The sequence below is a fragment of the Taudactylus pleione genome, unplaced genomic scaffold, assembly GCF_031769625.1.
Source record: "Taudactylus pleione unplaced genomic scaffold, aTauple2 ptg002363l, whole genome shotgun sequence".
NCBI lineage: Eukaryota > Metazoa > Chordata > Amphibia > Anura > Myobatrachidae > Taudactylus > Taudactylus pleione.
In genome coordinates, this window is record NW_028286751.1 from 32,776 (window position 1) to 47,262 (window position 14,487).

Sequence of the window (14,487 nt, forward strand, 5' to 3'; positions counted from 1 at the left end):
TTCTATCTTATCCCATAGATTTGATGTATCTGCGGTTTATCCTGAATTTAAGAAACCTGGTTCCTACACACAAGTACCTTACTGCAAGAGGGCAACTTCAGAGACAGTGAGTACATATATGATACACCACTGGCTAAGAAACTCTAAAGAACATATTTCATAAAATATTAGGAGGGGAACATGCAGTAGCCAATGGCAACTACATAAATTAATTTGTGTCTCTAGAGTCCTGTAAAGTGATATCTGGTTGGTTGCTGTGGATTGAAACAGTTCATGCTCATTGCACCATGTTATTAAATAAGATCTACTTGATGAAGTTGATTTTAGATTCAAGAAAGTTTATGAAAGATGTACAGTTCAAGGCTACATCCGAATAACAATAATGTCCTTTTAGAGGTCACAGGACACCACTTACCCCCTCTGTCCCTCATCTACCTAAGCCTCTGTTGATTGCAGGGCTGTATTTTATAGGGTAAGACTGGTTTTCTCTATATGTTTTTCTTGAGAAAGAAAACATTTTTCACGTTTTTTCTTATTTTTAAGTAAGAATGTGAATGTTGGACATAAATTGTATCTGTAAAAAGACTGTGATTTAATCCAGGCAAGACGTTTAGGGCCTGGAACCTATAATCCCTATAATCCTTTCGTTCTGGAGTGAGTTGCATCTACGCCTGGATGGAAAAGAGCAGAAGAAACAGAACGGCTGACTGTGATGCCACATGTCCTGTACAAGGAAACATGGGAGAGGAACCGTTTGCTGGTGAGGTGAAGCTGTAATTTACACTCTGGGAAACATGAATCAATTTTCTGAAACGTTTGTATGCTTGATTACTTTAGAAGCAAAACATGGGGCCGGGTCGATACAACATAAAGTCATTTCTGGAGCTAATGGAAAAGAAACCTGCCAGCGTGCGAGGACTGTGTAACACTAAAGATGTGCGATTCAAGGACGAATTAAAGGTAGAGCATGTTAAACAGTGATAGAGGAGTTCTAGGAATATGCACAATGATCCTCTACACATTGTGGGTCAGCCAAACTGTAGGCTAGTTCTAGGTACACACTGTGCATTTATGGGACCGATTAACCAATTCCCAGCCTAGTGCTGCCGGCGAACGGTCACAGTAATATAAGCATGCCCTGGCAGCGCCCCCTCTGTTTTACACGGTAGCTTGACCCGACGCTGGCGAAGCAAAGTATTTCCATTTTTGCATGTCCCCGTTGTCGGGTACAGTGTAACGCAATCTGAATAAATTACAGTAAGCTGCCATCTCCATAGAGATTTATAGGGGCGGGGGTAAGCCTCACAAACTGATTTCACTGGTGCTAATCTGTTAATAATGTAATAAAAGCACAGAAAAGCCCTTTGGTGAAAACACCAGAGAAAGGACTTTTCTCATCTTAATAAATAGACACCTGAATCAGTTCTGTACCCCCTTCCTGGCAGTGTGTGAATGATGTCACATGCAGATGAATGTTTGCTATGTGATCTATTTTGTTCATGATTCCTGTTTCTGTCCTCCACACAGAATTGTACCCCAGGACCTGGAACTTACGGCAAAGCAGGGAATCCACACACTCATAGAAGAGAGGGCTTCAGAGTCTGCCAGCTCCAAGGGTATAATGGACAGCGAAACGACTAAATGTGGCTCAGCAAGCAGCAATGTAAGTGATTATGGGATGAGAGGGGCCGTGTGTCATTGCTTTCCTAATGCACTGCTCATATTTCAGGAATGTGTGCCGGGACCAGGAACCTACAACCTAAAATGCTCCATAGATGAAACCTTGAAGCACGTTGTGGGTAAAAGAGGACCTTATGACCTATTCACCGGGCCAAGATCACAGCACATCCTTTACGGACACTTTGCTACACCTGTAAGTATGCTACAAAGTGGAACGCTTCCATTAGAGGTCATTGAATGGAAGATGCTGACCACATATAGTATGTACATGTATAAAACTGAATATAAGAAATTAGGGAACCAGTATATGACGAACGGTACAGGAGGTATACAATAGTATATGCCTGTACTTTTTTATTTTCAATTATTATATAAATGGTATACTTCTCTTTAAGTATTGTTTGTGATTTATGGCTACCATGTAATGATCACAATATTCCCTTGTTTAAAAAAATAAGAAAAAGCAATCTTCTCTGTTCTGTGGCCAACTTGGAAATCCAGAAGACTCTGGGCCTGATCAGAGATGGGTGATAATGCACAGACTGCGACTCTGCATGCAGCGGCTGTGCAATAATATGCTTATGCCACAGGTGGCGTCTAGTTTAAAATGACGCCTACTGTATGCATTGCAGATCCGAGGGGTGCAGCATCGGCTCACTCTGTGGGAACATCTGCCATCTGAGTAACCCTGTGTTGCAAGACGCAGACACTGGCCACGGCGTGCCTCAAAAATGGGGCCGACACATCTGTTTTCAAGACCACCCAGTCCCCAAACTGCCGCAGCTTGTCATTCATGTTGTGGCTTAGGGGGCACTGCTAGCGATCTCTCAGAACGAGATCTGCACATGCACAGATCTCACACCATTGGGTTTGCGTACATCTCTGAATAAGGCAGATCTGACCATCAGGAGGTGAGGTTGAATAACTGCACCCTATACAATACAGTACAATAAAATACAGCCACCCACAAGATTTTATGACCTCTTGATCAAAGACACTGCAGGGGTGGTAAATGAATAAATTGTATGTGGAAATTGCCAGATTTGGCCAACTTTATCTGGAGAAACTTGTAACATTGTAGGTCAAATTGGTGTTATTATTGTCCCACTTGGTGCAGTTATGGGTGGAATGTCTATAATTGTTTACGATTAGGGAACTAATACAGAAAACATTTGAATTTGTTTATTTAAAATATATTTATGCAGCAGGCTCCATAGGGTATCCACAGGGTTACCTTGGGTTATAGTCCTGGCTTGGCCATCGGGCACCACACAGTTAACTTTGTGCTCCCAGCATGCACTGGGCCCCCCTCCTATAACCCCGCCCCCAGGCCAAGGCACCTCAGTTTCAGTTGGTACCCGTCCATAGTCGGGTCACTGCATGGGGGCTGCTGGCAAAAACAGCCCCGAAGTTAAGAAGACTGCAAGTGCGGCTAGTGGGGACAGTCCAGCGGAAGCCCCCACTACCCCACCTACACCCCTGCTGGCGCTGAGCCACCGGTACTGAACCAGGGAACTCTGCAGGCTTTTCTGGGGGTCCCAGCTAGCAGGACTGTGGTCAGGTGCACAGGGAGCAACAAGGTAAGCACAGGGGGCGTCTGCGGACGGAGCCCACTGTGGCACAGTCCAGTGTCCTCAGGGCTGGGGGCTACCTGAGGGGTGCAGTTAGTGGAGCCAGGTACTCATCCTGCGCTACCACTAGACCACCAGGGATATGGGGCTGGAGCATTAAGGAAGCGCTCCAGCATCCTGAGGGTTAATGGCCTGCCAGAGAGGGTGCTTTTCCGGTTTTAGACTATGGGAAAGACCCCTCTCTCACTGCACCAGCTGCCTTTCTACTGAGGCTTGGCGCGCTGGTGCTTGGGATCCTTCCCCACGGCTCCGCCTACAGAACGCACGGTGGCCATCTTGGATGCACAGCAACGCTGAGTAGGAATGTGGAGCCTGGGTCCCCCACCATCCTACCTCTCCTACAGCTTAATGTTTGGTCAGGTAGCGCTATTCCCACTTCAGACTTAGCATCTGAGTGGTTGATGATAGCGCTGTTAGTGCAGGCAAGCGCCGGCTCTGACGTGCGCACGCGTGAGACCCGGCTAGCGACGGGCGCTCCGTTGCTCCGGGTCTTGCACCAAAACGGGGCGGCTATCAATTTTGATCGACAGCTCGCACCATTTTGGAGGCGTGGCGGGGGGGTGGCTTCACAAACTGAGGCGTTCCCAAGCGAACGCCTGCCGTTTGTGGGTGGCCCCACTGACATCACCAGTGATGTCAGTGGGAGAGCTTCCGGCTCTATTAGAGCCGGAAGGTCTCTGAGGCTTGCGTCCACAAGACCCTACCACAAGCCCCGATGGTCGCGATGGCCTGGCCGGTCGCAATAGCTGTGGGTGGTCACCCACAGCTATGCGAGTTGCCTGGAGGCCGCACAAAAAAAAAACCGCCCTGAATCAGAGCGAGCGCTCTTTCAGAGCATCCGTCTCTGAATCAGGCCCTCGGTCCGCCACAGTACAGAACTTAACGGACGTTTTGCAGGTGCCCGCTCTACGGCCTGCTGAGAGACCATTAGTAGCGCCACTGTTACCACATTATGACGATGATGATGTCAGATGAAGGGGAGCTCCCGGAATCTGACTCGGAACGACCCACTTAAGCGGTTGAGTATAAGTGCAGGATTTATGTATCCGGGCTAATTAAAGCTTTCCGCAGGGTTATGGAGGATGACTGTCTCCCTGAGACTGCATCGTCTTACGCATACTTTAAAAGGTAAGGCGTCAGTTTTTCCTCTCTGGTCAGCTGGTGGACCATATGGAGGAAGCGTGGAAATTCCCAGGCAGAATGTTTCAGCCCCAAAAGAGACTCATATTCTTATCCCTTTGCAGAGGATTACTTCACTAAGTGGGACACCCCTCCTCAGGTGGATTCCCATGTGACACGCCTGATTAAGAGTGCAATCTTACCCATGCCGTCTATGTCCTCATTTAAGGACGTTTCGGACCGCAAGGTAGAGATTTACTTAACATCCATTTACTCTTTGGCTGGGGGATCCGCCAGACTGCTCATGGCGGTCTGTTGGGTGGCTTGGGCCATGGAAAAATGGGCTGATGCTTTTTAATCGTCATTCTCCTCTGATGCTTCTGAGGAGCAGACGGTGCTGGTAGTATCCGTGATTCTGCTACTTATATTAGCGAAGCAGCGTTGGATGTTAGCCTGCTTACTTCCAGGATTTCAGCAGCAGCAGTTTCGGCTTGCCGATCGTGGTGGTTACGTTCTTAGATTCCACGTCTGCATTCAAAGAAGGGCCTGGAAGGCTTGCCGTTTAATGGTCTGGTCCTCTTCGGCCCAGACCTGGATAAAATTGTAAGTACATTGGCAGCTGCAAAGTCTGCATGTCTGCCATCGCCTCAGGCTCCGTCTAGGACTGCTACTTAGGCTGAAAAGACGATCGTCCTCAAGGTAAGCAGAAGGTGCAGTCTTTTCCCAGGCCATCAGGAGCCACCAGGAAGACACCCTAGTCCAAGAAGCGACCTTGGAGTGCTAGACGCCTTGTCACCAAGCCTAGGGCAAACTCTCAGCATGAGTTGGGCCTCCCCTTGGGGAACCCCAGGGTGGGAGGCCGACTTCTTTGGTTTGCCCAGCACTGGTGGATGATTATCACAGACACCTGGGTCAGAGAAGTGGTTTCTCACGGGTACGCCCTCTCCTTCAACAGAAGGCCTCCCCATCAGTTTTGTTTCCTACACTCCGGAGGTAGGCCTTCATTCCACAAAGGCTCTGGAAATCCAGAAAGTGGTAAGTTCTATGCTCCAAGACGGGGTCATAGTTCCAGTCCCCCCGTCCCTCAGGGGGATGGGTTCTTATTCCAATCTCTTTTTGGTACCAAAACCGAACGGTTCTGTCCGTCCTATTCTCAACTTCAAGGCTCTCAACAAGTCTCTGAGGGTCCCTCGGTTCAGTATGGAGACTCGACGTTCCATTATATTAGCTATGGAACCTGGGGATTTCATGGTGTCCCTGAATATTCAGGATGCCTACCTGCATATCCCCATTGCTACGGCTCCTCAGAGGTTTCTCAGATTTGCTGTATTGGATCACCATTACCAGTTTCAACCGCTGCTGTTTGTTCTTTCCGCGGCTCCGCAGGTGTTCACCAAGGTAATGGCGGTCATGGCGGCTCGCCTGCGGTTACAGGGGGTTCGCCTGTTACCTTTCATGGACAACCTGCTTTTCCTAGCAGGGTCTCCGGAGGTACTTCGCAATCATCTGCAACTGACAATATCGGTGTTGCATACTCACGGCTGATCGATTGGAAAAAGTCCTCACTGATGCCATCTCAGAGGATGATGCATCTGGGAGCACTGTTGGACTCTCAGCAGCAGAGAATCTTCTTTACAGAGGAGAAGATCTCAGCCCTACATACCAGGTTACGTTCTTGTCTCCAGGGTCGCCAGGTGTTCATTCACTTGGCATTGAGATTACTGATTTCCATGGTGTCGACATTCGACATGGTGGAATATGCCCAGTTTCGTTCAAGACCTCTACAGAGGCTGATCCTCTTCAGATGGGATGGATCACATGGTCGGATTAAGGATTCTGCCTTTGAACCTCTATACACCCCTGCCTATACCTTCTGATATCCTGCCTATAAACCTCTAAGGACGACGCTATTTTGCGTACGCAGTTATACAGTAAATAAAGACTCCAGACCTAGAACCTGTGGTTCCAAAGCACAAAATATTATTCAAGCAAAAGTACAGTCAGTTACACGCTAGTTATAAGTACAAATTTAGCGCAAAGGAATTATACAGACCCAAGTACAGTTATACATACGCAGCGCTCTGGACCAGATGTAGGCATCAGCAAGAAACCCCTCGTCAATCAGCATTCAGCACGAAGACTCGAAACCCAGGGTCAGAGCACACATATTTATACCCTCCAGAAATAGACAACACAATAGAGAAGTTTGTTGCTAATACCATTGGTCCTAAAGGAGAGGGCATATGTTACAAGGCATTTAACAGGTTGGTTCAAATATACACAGTCCAGCCTCTAACAACTGGTGGTCTCTGGTTTCCCACCTCATGCAAATCCTAATGGTTGGTCATATAATGTTCATTTTGTTGCTTGAAGTCTCTGCGGTCCATAAGTTGAGAATGCCTGTTGCGATCTCTACATCGATGTTACCGGAATACTGTTGAGAGAGTATGCATCAGTACAATACCAAACATGGCTTACTTATCACATATAAAACCTTAGTTACAAAATAATCTTTATTTCATAGCAATTATAGTAAATGTGCATACTTGAATCTTATACCTTTTTAAAGCTTTTGGAACCTTGTATGTGAATATGTAATGTGTGAGTATGTGGGGTTTGATGTAAAGACGCTAGTTAGGTTTATCTGATTTGGGGCAGATGTGCACGCATGCAGCTAATAAACAGCGTTCGCATGCAGGATATTGTGCATTCGCTACTGAGCGTCATGTTAGCAGCTTAACTGTGCATAATGTGTGGTGTTCATGCATGAGATTCCATACGGCAGTGTTCATTCCAGGAGTACTCAACTCTGAAGCGGACTTCCTCAGTCGACACGATGTACATCCAGGGAAGTGGTCACTTCACCAGGAGGTCTTCCAACTCCTGGTGGACAAATGGGGTTTTCCAGAGATAGATCTCATGGCCTCCAGATACAAATGCAAGCTAAGAGTGTACGGGTCCAGAACAAGAGACGCAGAGGCTCTCCTGGTAGACGCTCTGTCGGTTCGGTGGACCTTCCAGTTTGCGTACCTGTTTCTTCCTTTCTCCCTTCTTCCTCGGGTATTGAAGAAGTTCAAGCAAGAGGGAGGCATGATCCTGCTGGTGGCTCCAGTGTGGTCGGACGTCACTGGTACTCAGATCTTCAGAGTCTCTCCATAGACGCTCTGTTGCTGTTTCCTCAACGTCCGGACCTGTTGTCTCAGGGTCCTTGTGTTTACACGGATTTGAGTCGTCTGTCTTTGACGGCGTGGGTCTTGAGACATCCATGCTTCGGAAACCTGCTTCTGCCAGGATTTACCACAGGGTATGGCATACCTTCTTTGAATGGTGTCGCCCCAGGGGGTACGATTCCCAGGTATTTCGGATATCCAGGGTTCTGGCTTTTCTCCAGGCAGGATTAGATAAGGGTCTTCGTCTAGCCTCATTGAAAGTACATGTTTCCGCACTGTCTGTGTGGTTTCAGTGGAGGATTGCTCCACTCTCGGATGTTCGCACCTTTTATGCAGGGTGCTCTTCGCATACAGCCTCCCTTTGTGCCTACTGTGGCTCCTTGGGAATTGACCTCCATTTGAACTACTGGGCTCCGTGGATCTCAAATGGCTCACAGCTAAGACTGTGTTTCTCCTGGCTATTGCTTCCGCCAGGAGGGTGTCAGATTTGGGGGCTCTTTCTGGTTTTTCACAGCAGCAGGGCAGTGCTTCGGACTTGCCTTGGGTTCCTGCCTAAGGTGGTCTATAGTTTCCACATTAATGGGGAAATTGTAGTGCCGGCCTTTAACTCACAAGACCTTGTGGTACGAGCTCTACGGTTTTACCATACCAGTTCCCTTAGGAAGTCGGACACTTTGTTCGTCCTCTATGGTTTCCATAAGAAGGGTTGGCCGGCCAACAAGCAAGCGTTGGCCAGGTGGATTCGCATGGCGATTTCTGAGGCTTACAGTCATGAGGGCATTCCTGTTCCGCCCTCTGTTACTGCTCATTCTATGAGGTCTGTGGGTCCATCATGGGCAGCTCCTTTCTGCACAGGAGCGCCCCCACCGTTGAGGATACTGCTTTGGGAACTCCCAAGGTATCCCTGTGGATACCCTATGGAGCCTGCTGCAGAAAATAAGAGAGATGGTAAGAACTTACCTTTGTTATCACTATTTCTGCAAGGTCCATAGGGTTCCACAAGGAGCCCACCCTGTCGCCCTGTGCTTCATATGGGTCTGGTTCTGGTCACCGATTTTCCGTCTCCCTGTTGTGAGAATGTGATTCTCGTGTATTCCAGACTTCCTTCTCTCTTTTTCTCTCCTCCTATGGCCTTGGCTTATTACTGAATTGAGGTGCCTTGGCCTGGGGGAGGGGGACCCAGTGCATACTGGGAGCACAAAGTTAACTGTGTGGTGCCCGATGGCCAAGCCATGACTATAACCCAAGGTATCCCTGTGGAACCCTATGGACCTTGCAGAAATAGAGATATCAAAGGTAAGTTCTTACCATATCTCTTATTTTATATTATTTATATATATAATAATCTCACAAGTTTCACACTATGGGGCCGATGAGGGGTTGAATGTAAGTTGGATGCAGTTATACGCTACTGTGCGCACAGGAAACTAATGTGGTTGATCACCTGTTTGCAGAGCTGTACGCATTTATTTATTTACATTTAGAATATATAATGCTACGCTTTACAAAGAACAATTCAGTCCTTCACTGCCCCAATGGTTCTTACAATCTATGGTCCGTATCCCATGAACATACATACACACTAGGGTCCTTTTTTATCAGAAGTCAGTAAATCTACGCTATGTTTTTTGGAGTCTGGGAGGAAACTGGGAGAGCCGAAGGCCTTGGTCAGGAACTGAACTCCTGATCTTGGAACTGTGAGTCTGCAATGCTGACCACTATACCAACTGTGCTGTCCCATCTGTTCAGCCCACTGTCCCTATGCATTTGCTCGCTTTCATAGACACCATTGTTATGAATGCACCAGTCTGATAACAGCCATATCGCTGTGTACACACTACTCTGCATAGCACGCAATTCTGTTGATAGGACTGCGAAGCGGTCATGCGACTGAGTTGCATAGGACTCAGCTATGGAGCATACACAGCACAAAAACACTCAGAAGCCAATTGCAAAACAAAGTTACGTTCAAATCTGCATCGGCCCTTACATTGGGTTTCCTGTTCTTTGGAGAACTGGACACAAACTGCCTCATCTTTTTTGCATTTACTTTATAAGCATAGATACTGTTTTACATACCATGCCTACCTATAAGATTAGTGCTTTGAGTGGACATCAGGGACATGAATATCCACAGGATTTTTTTTTTATGCAAAACTCGGCCTTTCTGCTATCAGTGCTGCTACGCCAATCATGTGCACAAAATTCTACTAGGGTCGACTAACAACGGCTCTGTTATCCATGGCTAATGGTTTCAAACCATCAGTAAGAAACCATCAATGATTAAGCCATCAATGGTTTAACTCTGCGCATGCGCTGAACACAGCCGGCATTAGCCATTTGGATTTTGCCATTGATGTTCACCATTGGTGGCCTCCGATTGACGGTAAAACTAGTTATGATCGACATCAGACCATCGATGGTTGCCAATCATCAATGGTCGATGGCCAACCCTAAATTCTGCTTCTAGTATTCCTGATTCAATACAGATGGAGGTTAAAAATATGACTGAATGTGCTAATAGAAGTGTATGAAATATATTCACAGTGCACATGATATAGCTTCAGAACATCACGTGCTAGACTCAACCCACCTACATTCTCCCAAAAAGGCAAAAACAAGTGGCCAGAATATGGTGGTTATTCTGTGTGTGTATTTATGTCTGTTTCATTATATCCCTAGGAATGTTATCAGACAGAGCTAGGATACTTTGATGCAAAGTCATTCATTGAAGATCTTGAAAATGATCAAAAAAAGAAACATGGCAAGTTTGGAACAATTCATCGCTTTCCAAAAACTCCAACGGACAGGATATTCTACAGCTCGCTTGCCCACTGTCCCCGGCCACTTGTCAGTATTCAGGATTTGATTATCCAGTACAAACCATTTGCAGGATGTCTGCTTCAAAATCTAGCCTGTATTACCATGGAAACTTGGATGGGTGTGAATGTATACAAATGCACCCTTTATGCAAATGTACACAACTATGGATGGGCCATATAATATGTTTCCATTACTTAATTGCATATTAAGACTTAGCATGATAAAATAGTATTTTGACTCCTGGCTGTAACAAGTGTTTTGTGCACTAACATTCCTGTAAGCTCAGAATTTGGGTTTAGTTGGCTGAATCCCATGGATCTAAATGAATCCCAAATGTTTGAGTTGCTGTTAAGGTCCATCCAAGTCTCCAACAGAATCCTGAATTTGATACATTCCTTAATACAAAATGTATGTACTGTACATATAGAACACAGCTTTCCAGAGCTGGTTATTTAAAAGGACTGCACATACAGTATGTTAAAGATGGAAGGAACTGAGGGGCTAAATAAGGCATTGGAACTGCTGTGCTGGTGTCTATTGGGCAGCATGAATCGTGCAGAAATGATATATTGGGGAAGCTTATACTTGGCCATCCCACTCTTGCGTCTCATATATAATTATAGTAGCCCACTGATGCTGGCTGGTGATCACGTACTTTCATGCAAGTGCTACACCACATATGCTACATAAAGGTAAATGAAGACACTAGGGGATATATTTAATAAAGTGAGAATTTTTAGAGGTGGATATGTTGCCCATAGCAACCAATCAGATTCTACTTAACATTTAACTAGAATCTAATAGTTAGAATCCGATTGGTTGCTATGGGCAACATCTCCACTTCTAAAAACTCACTTGAGTAAATGTACCCATTGAGCCCTATTATGAGTATGTTCCAATGCCGATATTCTCGCATTGGTCAATGTTTTTTCAACTTTGCATGCGTTTAAATTTCACCTTGAGCGTCCCACAGTATGTGGGTACAAAGTCGCAGGACCCAATGATACCTTTGCATGGAATCAGAAATGTATTGGGCATTCCTGAACGGTAACTGGGAGGTGGCTCTTCTGACACAGGAAGATGCATCTTATGGGTGTGTTATGGGAGTTTTGCGGGTGTGTCGCAGGAGGGGTTTTGGAATCAGATGCTTAATTGCGTGCATTGGAGGCCACACTCTGACGGAGAATCTGCACCTAGCAGTGACGCACCAAGCAGTAATGTAGCACCTACAGATGCACAAAGTGGCTGTCTCAGTCCTTGCACATTCCTGCGCACGGCTGTACACCAAGTGCTTATTGTAGAATTAGCATAAAGTCACAGGTGAGACTGTGACAGAAGAGCGCAAACACGTACGCCACTTTGTCTGGCTCAGAATCAGTCCCTAGAGGGAGCAATAAAGTGCACATGGTTAGTGGGGTGATCTGTGACAGTCCTCCTAGTGACTAGCTTCCAGTATCAATACTAATGACACCTAGGCAATAATATCTGCAATGTTTATGTACGCGCAGCAAGAGTTCTTACAGGAAGTGTCTGTGCGGCCTGTTATGCCTGTGTTATACTAATATACTGTGTGTCACTGCATCTTGATCTATTGTTTTTCATGATAGCATTCCCTAGGTCCTGGTTCCTATGATGTAAAATCAGTGTTCGCTTCTGTGAGGCAGTCCTCGGTTCCCTTCCTGACCTCTGCTAAGCGATTTGACAGAAAGTCATGCAGAGTCCTCTTTGGAAGTAATGTAAGTTTATTGTGCATAGAATATAGATGTTCTTTTTATTTCTGCATTACTGGTGCTGACTCGGCCTAAGTTAGCTCTTCCTAAGATTTTGGGTTGCTCTGCACAAACTTACACAGTAACTCCCTGAGATCTATGGGTATTTCGCACTCACATTTACAGCAAGCTTTTTTTTTTTGCTTTATAGTATAAAAATAGTTTCAAATACTTTTAGCATTTTCCTTCTGTTCGCCACGTTTATGAATATGGACCCTGAATTAGTACTGTCTTCAAATTGAAAGCTTATGTCTTAGACAGAGTATTAGAACCTCCGGATTATCCAGTCCCCTTGTTTCTCACATTCAGTTAATCTACTGTACTTGTCACATTGCAGAACCCAGTCGGCGTTGGTCGATACGATATCAACAAACCCACAAGTGGCAAAACTTACCGATCCGCATTTCTCTCAAAAACCGCACGCTCTTTCTCTGATCGGGAAAAAGAAAAAGCTTTCAAGTGAGTTACAATTTGGTTCTTTTGCATTCAATGGTTAACATACCCTAGTACAGTGGTTCCCAAACTTTGTTTGGTACATGGTCCCCTTAGGTCCTCAGCATTTTTTTCACAGCATCCCTAGGCCAGGGGGGAGCTATTTACTAAGATCAAGTGCATTCCAATCAGCTCCTAACTGCTGTGTTTGAAAAATGACAGCTAGGAGCTGGTTGATTGGTACTTTAGCTTTGTCCACTTTATCTCCATCTAAAGCTTAGTAAATAGACTCCTCCATTAGCTTCGAGGTTCTGTTGGAACCTTGTGCACTAATACAATGTGGGTCCTATGACGGGAATTCCTAACACGTTTTTTCTTGCACCCCATAGAGGTGCAAGCAAGAGTAAGCTAGACTTTTCATCAGTAATAACCTGCTGTGTGCACAGTTGGAACTTCATACTTAAATGAATCTCCCCCCAAAAAAACATAGGGGGAATAGCTGGGATGAGGGACAATGGGAGATATACCCACAAAGGATTGACAGAGAAACAGGTACATATTACATTTTGGAGATAGAGAGGGACAGATAGGGACACAGACAGGGAGCAGAGATGCACACAGAGGATGTGACAAACTTGGGTGGGTGGACCAAAGTCAGGGCTGGACTGGTGAAGAAGAGACAACAATGAATTCTCCCATCAGGACAGGAATCTGTGCAGAGCGCTCATTCACCCTTGTTGTATTGGCAGCAAATATTTGGTGCTCATTAACCTCTTCTCACTTTGCTGCACAGAGAAGGAGGGAGGAGAAATGAGAAGACAGATGGGGCTGTACAGCACAGCCACACACAAGTAGTGCAGCCTGTGTAATTGGCTGCACTCTGACGTTCTAAGGCTAACAGGTAGCACATGGCCCAGCCTACAAATATGGTGGCCCAAGTAATTTATTTGCACCCCAGGTACCACAGAACCCAGTTTGGGAACCACATCCTTAGTATAATATATACTAACATGTGATTAGCAACCAGTGGGCTCACTGAGGCTAAAGAGCTCTAGATGCTGCCTTTAATTTATTCAAACTGTACTAGAAAAACTGATTGGTTGCTGAGTTACAGCAACTTTTGTGTTCTGTTATCTGTGCATCAGTCTCAGAAATGTCCCCCTCAGTAGTGTATTGTTTATACATCCTCTTAACATGTAAGTTGTGCCCTACAAGAAGATGGACTTGAATTCTCATTCTGACGGCCATTATATTTTCTAATTCCACTGTTTGTTGTTCTAGGGAACGGATCCAGAGATCACACAGTACTTTGCCTGTTCAGCCATTAGTAGCACCGGCTAATGGTCCTCTACTACAATCTACTACTACATGAGAGAGAGGATGAGGCTTACCGGACATCATTTTGGCTGAGAACTTGAAATGATGGATAATCTAATGTTTTATGTGTTAAGAGGAACTGTGGGAATTAATCATTAACATCTTAATGCAAAAATCTGTCTATTGCTATTAATTGCACACGTTACTCATTTTCATCAGGATAATTGTTATATATAGTGGTCTGTTTCTTATATGTTCCAGGAGATATTCAATAGTTATTACCTCTTGTTATTTTATGAAGCACTCCCAGGTTTTCCAACAGCTCAATTCATAACACTGTCCTTCAGTGTAATTGAGGGATTCAGCATGGATGGGTAAATGAATTAGAGTCCTATGAGGGAGTAGTCACTGCTGTTATCTTTCAATAATAATTGTTGGCAATGATATCCCCCTCCGATTAAATAACTTCACCATTGACACTATAACAGATTTATATTCAACTCATAGGGTGCTACCGCTAATAACTACAACATGATCATGTTCAAT

At 45.4% G+C, this 14,487-nt stretch overlaps 1 protein-coding gene across 1 annotated transcript; it reads left to right on the plus strand.

The window, feature by feature from the left end:
• The first annotated feature begins 131 nt into the window (after positions 1-131).
• Positions 132-13,996, plus strand: LOC148431371 (ciliary microtubule-associated protein 2-like). The gene is made up of 8 exons (XM_088466047.1): positions 132-760; positions 838-960; positions 1,528-1,663; positions 1,730-1,873; positions 10,283-10,450; positions 12,031-12,159; positions 12,530-12,651; positions 13,906-13,996. The coding sequence occupies exons 3-8, from the start codon at positions 1,622-1,624 to the stop codon at positions 13,994-13,996; spliced, it is 696 nt and encodes a 231-aa protein (XP_088322173.1). The 5' UTR covers positions 132-760; positions 838-960; positions 1,528-1,621.
• Positions 13,997-14,487: the final 491 nt, after the last annotated feature.

Coding starts and splice junctions, on each gene's coding strand:
- LOC148431371 (XM_088466047.1), top strand. CDS start 1,622: ATGGACAGCGAAACGACTAAATGTGGCTCAGCAAGCAGCAAT. Junction 10,451..12,030: donor CCCACTGTCCCCGGCCACTT/GTCAGTATTCAG, acceptor TTTTCATGATAG/CATTCCCTAGGTCCTGGTTC. Junction 12,160..12,529: donor GAGTCCTCTTTGGAAGTAAT/GTAAGTTTATTG, acceptor GTCACATTGCAG/AACCCAGTCGGCGTTGGTCG.